Here is an 11,589-nt window from a genome sequence, read left to right as displayed (position 1 = left end):
CCTTCATAATTTTATATGTTTATACAAGATCCGCCCCCCTCATTCTTCTGAATTCCAATGACTATAATCCCAGTCTACTCAGCCTCTCCTCATAAGCCAATCCCCTCAACTCCGGAATCAACCTAGTGAACCTCCTCTGCACCCCCTCCAGTGCCAGTACATCCTTTCTTAATTAAGGAAACTAAATCTGCACACAGTACTCCAGGTCTGTCCTATCACCCTCACCTTGACCTTTTTCCACCTATCACATTTCCGACGCCCCTCCCCCAAGTCCCTCCTCCCTATCTTTTATCTTAGCCTGCTGGACAAACTTTCCTCATTCCTGAAGAAGGGCTAATGCCCGAAACGTCGATTCTCCTGTTCCCTAGATGCTGCCTGACCTGCTGCGCTTCTCCAGCAACACATTTCCATCTCATTAACTACCTACCCTATCCTAGTGGTGTCTCTCTTGTCCAATTCTTGGCCTATCTTACCATGTGTGTGATTCTCAAAAGAGCTTGCTACTCAGTAGATATCACTGGCATCCCTACTGCCTACACTATTTTAAAGGACTGTTATGCATCTGGACAAACACTGTCCAGAATTGACCTGCACACCACCTAAAAGTTAGCCTGGATATGACAGACAAGGGAACATCACCGAATTTGTGGCGTTCCTGCTGGTACAGGCAGGATTTCCTCTTCCCCAAGGATTAGGGTTGAAAGCTATGACACTGGATCATGCCAGCCTGATTCAGACTGCCATCCAGTCTGAGTTGTCTGGAGAAATGCCCAGCAATGTAGGAAGAAAGTCAATGACCTTCTCCACCGTGCCAGCATAAGTATCATCATCTTGTCTCTGAACCTCTCACTCTATCTCTACTACTGTAATTGCCTTCCACTAGGTCTCATGCTCTACTACTCTCACAAATGCCTGGCGACATCTTCACATTGTCGCCCAACCCAAACCCTGCCAGCACTAACCCTAATTGCTCTCAGCGCTGTCTAATCACACACTGAAGATAAATTCACGCCTGCACCAAAAGTAACAAGGTTACCCACTTTCATCTCTTATTACCTACATCTCTCTAATTCCAAGAGCAAAAATGCTCTCCCCCCTCCTCCCCACCTCCTTCCTCTCCCATAGGGCAGAAAGAGTCGAGATGCATTGTGGGCTTTCTGACATGTAGCTCCTCGCCCTGTATGTGGAGAGCATCTGACTATGCCTCAAGTGGCTTTCAAACCCATAGATTGGTATCAGAGGCTGCTTTTGATTTACTGTGTCAGGATTCCTTGTGTGAAGGCTATTCCCCTTGACTTGACAGAGGCCCACTGGCAATCATGATAACTTTCCTGCCTTTTGTATCTGCATTAAACAGCAAGGCAAAGCAGGTAATAAAAGCCTGGTATCTCTGGCTGAGGGGGCATGCGAAGAAGCAATGCAAGACAAGTATGCTGTGAGCATCCGGGTAGGCTCAGATTGAATGAGTACCATGACAGAGAGTGATGAGCAGGGAGATGCAAAATGGATAAGTCCATACACTAGGTGCATGTTTCTAAGTGCACAGTGCTCAAAGCAATGAACAGAACCAATGCTGTGAAGATGTTTTTTTTCTGGCTGGAGAATTTATAACTGAGGTTCACAGCATCAGTAAAATGGGTGAGTGATTTAGGGCTGAAATGAAGAGCAATTTTGTTATTTAGAGGATTCTGGATCTTCGGAATTCCCTACCTTAGAGATCTGTGGTATTGCTCTGAAGTTGATCATATTGGAACTTGAGATTGATAGATTTTAAATACAAAGTTTATTAAGGATGTGGTGATAGTTCAGGCAGTGGAATCGAGGTAGATGATCAGCTATAACTATATTGAATGAGTTGGCATGAAAGGCTGAGTGGGCAATACTGCTCCTGTTTCCTGGATGCTCCAGTGACATTTTTCTCTTTAGCCATTTCCTAATTATATTATATCATCTTAATGTGTGTCTTTTCCATCACACAGAATGTTTTGGGTAAAGCACAGGGTTTTTTTTAACCATCACCATATCACCCCCGCACCCCCCACCCTCTCCCCCGCCGCCGCCCCTACCATCTTTTCTTTGTCCTCTTCCTTCTTGTTATATCCAGGTCAAAATGATCTTTCAGCCACCATCACTAATGTAGATTGTCTGATTTTCATACTGCTGTTTGAGTGACCTTGCTGTTCTCAAATTGACTGCCTTACTTCCTGTATTGCAACAACGATTACACTCCAGAAGTACAAATAGATGGTTGTAAAAGAATCCATGGCATTTTTCAAAGAAAAGGGAGTTCTTTCCAGTATCTGGACAACATTTATCTGTCAAACAACAGTGAAAGAAGATTATTTAATTATTTATCTGAATTGTTTATGAGACTTTGCTGTGGAGAATCAGCTGCTGCCTTATCTACACTCCAACAATGACTATATTTTTAAAGCATTTCTTTGGCTATCAGGTGTTTTGAAAATAGGTCATGAAAGCTTCTCTGTAAATGCAAGTGCTATCTTTCTTTTACATTCTGATAATTTATGATCATTTCAGCTTTTCACACTTAAACTGAGTTTCTCTGACAGACTGCTATATGTCTAGCTCTTTCTATTTTAGCTTATGACTTGCAGCCTTGGAAGAGGAAGCCACTGGAGGCGTCAACATTAGTCTAGTTAAATTCTCTCAACATCAGGACCACATCTCTGATGCTAAGATCTTGTGAGCATAATGTAATTATCAATACAATTTATCAACCCAGTATTTGCTGAACAACATTTAATTATTGAGGATCTCTGTGAGATTAGTCAGTCTTTCAGCTGTTGTTTCTGATGTCTACTAAATGATTTTGTTAATCCTGTGGGATTTGCAGTTAGGGGAGTTTTTATTGTGCTTCAACAAGATCAATATTCCTACCATGTGTGTTTAACAGACAGCCTGCAGCAAAAATTTACTGAATGACTCTGATTAAGATGAGAGCTAATTCTGATGCTGGCACTTTTTATAATTTAACAGGCAGCCCTGAAGGTTTGAACACTGCTCATTTATTTCATTGCTTTGCAGTGTCTAAACGCAATGTATTTTAATATTTCATGGGTAAGCCTGATAACAAAAATGGATGTAAAGGTAAATATTAATGTTATAAGTAAATTACTAAAACTAAAATCACTTTGAAAATATGCTCTTGAAAATTATCAAAAATCTGACATTTTCTAATTTGCAAGAATAATCCACAGTGGTTCTGAGCCAGATTGCAGCCTGGAATTTTTGTTTAATTTGTTTCAAAATGGGTTGATCATGAAATTTGGTTCCTTAGCACCTCCTCCACTTTCAGTGCTGGGATTTCAGTTTGGCCTCCAAATGGCAGGTTGAGCCAACATACTTCGATGTGGGTACAGTAGCCACCATTTTGGAGAAGACATTATCACCGTTAAACTTCTGACAGCAAGTTGGTGAAGAGGGAACCAGACATCAACCTGTTCAGACACATTATGACACACCTCTGCAGCTGATGCATCAGAACTTCAGGCCCAGATGTAGTGACACTACCAATGTACCACAAGTCCCAATAAAACATTAGCCTGAGTCTTTGTACTATTAATCCAGTGACATTGCCACCACTATCCTGGTGGTAAGTAGTGATTATTTAATCGGCTGTTGGAACTTGTTATGACATCTTTGTAGCAGGTAGGACTTCAGCACATACTTTTTCCCTCAGTGATAGGGACATTACAACATAGCCGTAATACTCCTTTCTTTAAGGGGAGGTGGAACAGAGAAAACCAATCCTTGGTGTCCCCACACAGAGAGGGATTCTCCCACCATTCTCAGCCCAAAAATTGCTTTCTTGAAAATATGCTCAAGTAATTACCTAATGATTGCTCTCTGCTGAATGTTCTTAATCTTAGTTTAGGTAATTAACAAACGTGGATGCAGAATGTCCACAAGAAATCTGCAGAGAAAGGCGGATTGTTTTGTCAGTCATTGATTTGCCATTTTGGAGCTCAGGGCTCTAGTTAACACCTCTAAAATTTGCACTTATAAGTTACTTACTGATTGATTTCTACTGGCTGTTGTTGTGATTATGGAATGGATTAATTCTCTCTGAAATTATTTAAAGTTGCTAAAGTCTATAGGGAGTCATCTGGTATATTCTAAAGGAAAGTGGACTGAGTTTAAAGATTCTGCACAAGACAGATGCTCCCAGGCATGATTGCAGTAGTATTTGGAAAGTGCAAGGGAATGAGTAGAGATGACAGGCTGCTAGAACAATAGGGAAGAAGAAGGGAAAAGATTTCTCAGCTGGAGGCCACAACTTCCCATTGTTATCAGGGATCACATTTCCTACCTCAGTGATGCAAATGCTCAGACTTCAGTACTTTGTTCCAGATGACATCACTAATAACTGTCACCTGCTGCAGGTGGCCCCAGAGCAGACTCACGGCGGTGGCAGAGTCGTGTTTGAACTGTTGCAGTACCCAGTAGGACAGGTGAAGTCTGCACTGGCAAGGTCTAGCAAGGACTCTGTGGCGAGGGTGTCTGTGGAGGCAAGATGGTGGCGAAGGGTGGTGACTTTGTTCCATTGGTAGCACAATGAAGGGGATTTTGCCTGGCCACCAGGTTCATTGTCAGAGTACTTAACAAGAGGACTGTAAAGTTGAACACTCTCTTTATTTCTTCATTTTTCTGTTTTATATTCTCTCTTTTGGTTTCTTTTTCTGTGTTTTAAGATGGCATTGAAGAGTCGTGGCACTATACAGCAAAATACATGTGACAATAAATAAATCAATAACTCAATTCTCTTGGCTGGGCTGAGACAGTTGGGGTGGGGTGATGGTGGTGTGTGCGCTGAGAACATTGTCTGTTGTTGTGATGGTGACTGTGGCCCTGAATTTCCATATGTCAGGCTCATTCCAGGCTAGAAAGGATAAATTTTGCAACCTTCCCCAGCTTGCCATCAGCTGTTACATAAGGGTGGTCACTGAAGCTTTGTGGTCCCAGATTTCATTCTCTTATGTAAAGGAGAAACAGGGATAGCAAACATGCAACTTCACTCAGGTCATGCATTTCTCCATAGTGCCATTGATTTGCATACTAATAGATTAGGAAGGCCCATTCTGAGATGTACAACTGCCTAAAGGGATTCAGTTCTTTCAACATCCAGTTGTTGTGTGCTGTATACATTGTATGATGCAGGTCAAATACCAGTATTCAAATAGTAATAATAGCCTTCATTCTGTGGCAGTCCTCTGTTTCATCTGTATTTGAATCACTGTGACATGCCGGACAGTGGGTCACACATGCTATCTTTAGACAATATGACTGGTGTTCCATGACACATACGATTGGTAGTGCATGCATTATACTGCCTCTCAAAAATAGAATGATTTTTTAAAAATGCTTTCACTGGCTGGACTGAAGCCTTCAACCCTTAGCAGTGTGGGTGTCATGGTTCATGATGATTTGCTGCACATACTATAAATTGACTTTCATTAGGACTCAGCTCTAGTAATCAGATAATTAGCAGGGGAGGAAAAGGCAGAAACTAGGAGGAAACCAACACAGATCATTTCTGGCCAAACTGTTTGTGATTGACTCACCCAACAATGATATCTGTAAATAATTCCCCATTCACCCAAAGTCTTATCTCTGTTCCTGACTATTTCAGTCTCTGCTATGAAACAATCCAAGTTTATAAATCAAACCACGCACACTTATTTCAAATGTTAACATCCTTATGGATTATCTTAGTGCCTGTCTTCAGGTTATCTTTAGTCTGTTTGAGTGTTGCTACACAGTACCACCCCTGGATCTGTAGCATGGTGATGGAAGGCTGCTAACTTTCAGGGGGAGAACACTACAGCTGACCACGGAGGAACACCAGAGCATTTGATAGCCCAGATGACTGCATTATCAAGCCATAATAAGCAGTTGTTTGATTGACTGTAAGCAACAAAGAAACAACATCAGTGAAGATGATGGCAGAGTAATAATGTTCTTGGACCAGTAATCCAGAAACCCATGCTCATTAACCAGGACATTAAAGTAGTAAATAGGGAGGGCGAAGGTGAAGTCAACACAGTTTTGAAATGAAGTAACAAGTTAGAGAGTAGTGAAACAGTCAGGAGTCCTACATCAGGTATAGCAGGTACTGGTAAAACAATAAGTACTGGTTAAACTGGAAGTGAAAAATAATAAACAGGTGAATAAAGCATTAATTATAGTGTATGGTCAAAATAAGAGTTCTGTCTACAAATACATGGAGTAAAAGGAGTTAGTTGAATTGTAGGCACAAATTCAAATTGGAAATTATAATATAGTAGCCATTACTGAGATATGGCTGCAGGATGACTGGGACTGGGAACTAGATGTACCGGGTTATAGGTTTACAGGATGGACAAGGAGACTGGCAGAGGAAGTGGAGTAGCCTGACTGATTAAAAACAACATTACTGAAATGGTGAGGGAGGATATAATGAAGGGAAAGCATTCAGTAGAGAATGTACGGGTGGAACTGAATAACAGTAAAGGATCTAAAACTGTAATAGCTGTTATGTACAGTAGCAGCTCTGAAATGCTAGATTGTAGAAATGCAAAAATCAGGCAAGTTTGTAGCAAAGCCAGTGTAGTATTTTTACTGGGGGATTTCAACTTTAACACAGATTAGAAGAAGCAAACAAGCATCTGTCCAAAAGGTAGTGAATTTCTGGAGTATGTACAGTATAGTTTCCTACTGCGGACAATATGTTGCAGACACAACAACGGGACAAGCAATATTGGATTTAGTATTAACTAATGAGCTGGATTTAATTAGTACCCTAATTGTGTGTGAATATGTATCAAATATTGATCATAACATGATTGACTTCAATGTAGCATTTGAAATCAAAAAGCATGAATGAGCTATTAGTGTTTTAGATTTAAATAAGGCCGCCTTTGATGAGATGAGACAACGACTGTCTGCAGTGAACTGGGAAAATCTGATAATGGGTAAAACAACTGAAGAACAATGGAGAATGTTTGAAGAAACATCTATGACTGTATTTAACAAAATACAAAACCAGTTTATACCCCTGAGAGGGAAATGTTCCATTTCACAAAAAAAACAGTCACAATGAACTAAAGAGATAAGGAACAGTATAAACTAAAAGGGCTTACAAAAATGCAAAAAGCAGCACAGATGCTGTTAAGTGGGAAGGATATAAAGGCCAGCAAAAGGCCACAAAACCAGCATACAAAAGCTGCTAAAAGGGATTATGAAAGGAAACTTGCCAGAAAAAGTGAAAAGGAGAAATTCATACAGGAAGTGGTGCCACATTAAATGGTTTATGTAAGGAAATAGTTTGCCATTCTATGTGACTATTTATCTTCGAGTTTGCTCCCTCTTTCCGTTATTCCCAATTCCTACACAAGGCCAAAACTGCAGTAGCGTTGAAGGAGGTCACTGGGGTTAGTTTGGGAAAAGGGTGAAAATAGGTTCTAAATGGATACTATGTAGCTATGATAAGAATTGTTGAAAGATTGGTTTCAGGCTGCAATTTGGTCCCAAGAACTAATTTGAATTTATCTGTGCAAAACTAAACACTTACAGACTTAGCTTTCAAATGCTGATTAAGTGCAATTTTTATCAGCAGGTTGACAAAGAGGCCAATATATGGTGCACAGATTCTCAGCTGTGACACCAGCGGACCTACCAGAGGAGGAATCTGTATCCGCAAGGGAATAGCGGGTCTGCCTTTATTCTCTGCTCCTCTCTCCTGCAGATGATGCTACTCTGTCTGCCATCATATTGCCTTCCGATTCCTCCTACAGGTCAAAGGATCCCCTAACACGATTAGATTAGATTCTCTACAGTATGGGAACAGGCCCTTCGGCCCAACAAGTCCACACCGACCCTCGTCCATGATCAAGAATTGTCTTCCCCAGTAACTTGTATAAATTGTGCAATATGACAAAATAGTACAGCACTCTATCTTGGCAAAGTCTTGAGCACATTTCTGAAATAAATATTATTCAAGTGCAGGTGAAATCTGACAAAAGTCTCGCAGAAAGCCTAATGTTCTCTTCAAAAGTCCTCTTTTGCTGACCAACAACAAGTGAACAATGAAAGATCACATACCTTTTAAGTAGCACTTAATTCTTCTTTGACAACTACATTATCTTTTATTAGGTGTCCACTATTAGGAGATGACAGTAATTCAGTGCTGTCAGGCTCTTGTGCTGCACTAATAGTGCCCCTACCTCTGAGCCAGAAAGCCTAGGTTCAAGTCTGACCTGCTCCAGAGGTTGTGTAATAATATATGAACAGGTTGATTAGAAAATATCAATGTTAGGTAGTGGTAATGCCCTACTCTGAGTCAAAAGGCTTGGTTCAAGTCCAACCTGCTCCAGCGGATGTCATACATTTGATTTAAAAAACATCTCCATGACTCTACCTGTTTGGCTGTTGTGGTACAGTGGTAGTGTCCTTATCTTTAAACCACGAGGCCTGGGTTCAAGTCACACAAGCTCCATGGATCTAATAATATCTCTGTAATAGATTGATCAGAAAATATCTCGCTTAATGCTGCAATAACTAAATGATGTGCAGCCTTGCTAATGAATGCTAGCATACAATCTAAGTGATGATCAGCCTCATAATATTCATATGGACATGGTGTTTTATGGTAAATGCAAGCTAAATTTGTGTTTCAGATGGAACTTCTTCCTAGCTATGAAAAGTCTCCCCCAGCTTGTCTATTAAAGATGAAGATACTTAAAAAGGATGTCAAGGCCTTTGTGAATGTGCAGAGGAGAAATATGTGTAAATGTTTGTGGATGAGAGTCATCAATTATGTGGAGAGAGCAGATAATCTGGGATTGTTCTTTTTAGAGGAAAGTCAAAGAGAGATTTAAAGGAGATGTTTGAAATATGAGGGACTTTGATAAAGAGAATGAGGATAAACTATTTCCACTCACAGTAGAACTGGGAACCAGAGAAGACAGTTTTAAGATCATTGGCAAAAGAAGGGGGGGGTTATTGGAGGCAGGGTGTGTTCTTGAGATGAGGATAAATGTTTTCTTAGTTCTTGTATTCTGGAGTGCACTATCTGAAACAGTGGTAGAAGCATATTCAATTATTACTTTTAAATTGAATTGTTTTATTCGTTAAATGTTCTTTCTGCATTCCCATGTCGTTAATGACCCAACCAATTAGCACCCTCTTCTCATGTTGTATATCTTTTTTCAGATGGTCCTTGTATCCTAGTTCTGATAGGTGCAAGTCAAAAACTTTCAACTCCTAGTCTTTTAGTAACATTTAAATTCTGTACTATCACTCATTTAACTATACAGTGTATTTGTGTGTATAGCAGTTTTATTTGCAACAAAGGTCTGCCACATTGTGCTTTTTTAAGAGGATGGAATGGGAGGATATACTTGGAAAAATATATGCAGGTTGTAGAATCCCTACAGTGTGGAAACAGGCAATTCGGCTCAACAAGTCCACACTGACTCTTTGAAGGGTATCCAACCCAAACTCATTATCCTATCCTGTTGCTCTTCTGACTAACGCCCCTAACCTACACATCTCTGAACACAACTTAGCTTGACCAATCCACCTAACCTGCACATCTTTGGAGAGTGGGAGGAAACCAGAGCATCCAGAGGAAACCCATGCTGATACGGGGAGAACGTGCAAACTCCACACAAACAGTCGCCCAAGGCTGGAATCAAACCTGGGTCCCTGCTGCTGTAAAGCAGCAGTGCTAACCACTGAGCCACCATGTCGCCCAAATAGGGAAAGCTTGGAGATCGGGATTAATTCAATGGCTCTTTGAAGGAACTACTGCTCTTCTTTGCACTGTATGCTTCTATACTTTGTGGAAAATGATTATCTCTATTCTTGTTTTTTTGTAGGGCACCTCTGATGCCTGGTCATCTCTGGATGTAACGACTTCCAGCCATCAGAAAGATGCAACAAACACAGATGATGCTTTACATTCTCAGAACGGAGACCATAACTTGCAGGAAGAACAGAGGACTGTGGCTTCTCACTCAATGTGAGACCAGAGGCACGAGTGATCCCTTGACTGTGAATCGCAGATGATCAGTTTGAAATGAAACAGTAAAATCTGTACATTGTGAAAACATAGAACTCTAGAGATTTTGAAGCAAATGGAAAGAGAATTCACACAATCCAGAAAATGATACTGGAGCAACCATTTCCCAGTGGAATTATTCTGAATCAAATGCTAAATATGGCTTTGTTTAGAGAGGTGTATGCATTTTTCATTCTCAAAGCTGATTGCAACTCATCAAAAACTGGCTATTTGTGAATCATCATGTAATTTTAAGTGGCTTTAAAAGTCTTATTCCTGCTTACTCAGCTGGACAGACTGAACCTGAAATTGATTAGCCTTCCTCAAGGTTGTGAGTTCCCAGAATAGATCTAGGGTCATGTGTGGTCTGTTCAATAATTTTGACTAATAAGTAGATACCAATAAAACCTGATACTAGGTCTCTAGAAAGGAGCAACAGAACAATCACTTGTATTTAGCTCTGTAGTTAGAAAGTCTGACCTCCCAGAAGAACCAGAAAACTAGAAGGTTGTTTATAAATTACTTCCTAAAATTGTGTGGCATTCTACAGCTCCAGAATCACTTGCATAATTTAAACCTATTGAACTGTGGTTAGTCAACATGGGAGTACTGTGTGTTGTTCTGGTATCCTTATTATTAAAAAGGTTCTGAAGACACTGGTAAAAAAATGCAAGAAATATTTAGCAGAATGATACTAAAACTGAGAGATTCAACCTTTCAGGGCTAATAAAAAAGGCGGGGTTTCTTACTTTAGGGAAGAGAAGGCGGAGTGGTGGCTGAGTACAGCTCTTTGAAGATACCTTCTCTATGCCTGTTGAAGCCCATTATAACTTTAATTTTGGGGAATCCAAACCTATGAGCTATAAACATATCTCTGAAAAACCAAGTAGGTAATTCATCACCTAGAAGGTGGTGGGAATATGAAACCCACTAAACATGGAATGATTGAGCAAATATTTCAGATGCTTTTAGGGGAAGATACATGTATGAGAAAGAAAGGAATATGTCAATAGAGTGAGATGACAGTGGGGCAGGAAGAAAATAATCATGCATAAATGGCAGCATGGATCACCTGGGCTGAACAGCCTCTTTATTTGCTGTAAATGCTATGTAAAATTATAAAGTCGAGTATTTACTTCTTCCAGGAGAAAGTGAAAACTACAAATGCTGGAAATCAGAGTCAAAATGTGTGACTCTGGAAAAGCACAGCCGGTCAGGCAGCTTCCGAGGAGCAGGAGAGTTGATGTTTTGAGCATTAGCTCTTCATTAGGAATGTTTTTGTTGAAGAGCTTATGCTTGAAACGTCGACTCTCCTCCTTGGATGCTGCCTGACCGGCTGTGCTTTTTCAGCGCCACACTTCTTGACTATTTACTCCTTCCAGTCTTTTGTATTATGAAAACTTAAAAATAGGAAGATATCATAAGCTAAGATTGTGAAATAAGAGGGCAGAAGAGGACTTGAATGAATCCCTACACTTAATTGCAGATGGGGAGAATTGGACGAGAAGAATAGAAGCAAGAAGCTCCAA

The 11,589-nt window shown here is 40.4% G+C and overlaps 1 protein-coding gene across 1 annotated transcript in view; it reads left to right on the top strand.

Moving 5' to 3' along the window:
• Positions 1 to 11,254, top strand: part of LOC122548604 (pecanex-like protein 2) — a 284,406-nt gene extending 273,152 nt beyond the window's left edge. Inside the window, exon 24 of the mRNA XM_043687440.1 lies at positions 9,879 to 11,254. Coding sequence (XP_043543375.1) covers positions 9,879 to 10,025 — 147 coding nt within the window. The 3' untranslated portion in view covers positions 10,026 to 11,254. The remainder of the gene's footprint in view (positions 1 to 9,878) is intronic.
• Positions 11,255 to 11,589: the final 335 nt, after the last annotated feature.

The sequence above is a fragment of the Chiloscyllium plagiosum genome, chromosome 3, assembly GCF_004010195.1.
Source record: "Chiloscyllium plagiosum isolate BGI_BamShark_2017 chromosome 3, ASM401019v2, whole genome shotgun sequence".
Classification (NCBI taxonomy): domain Eukaryota; kingdom Metazoa; phylum Chordata; class Chondrichthyes; order Orectolobiformes; family Hemiscylliidae; genus Chiloscyllium; species Chiloscyllium plagiosum.
The sequence above is the reverse complement of the archived record's forward strand: the minus strand, read 5'-3'. Positions and strand labels throughout refer to the sequence as shown.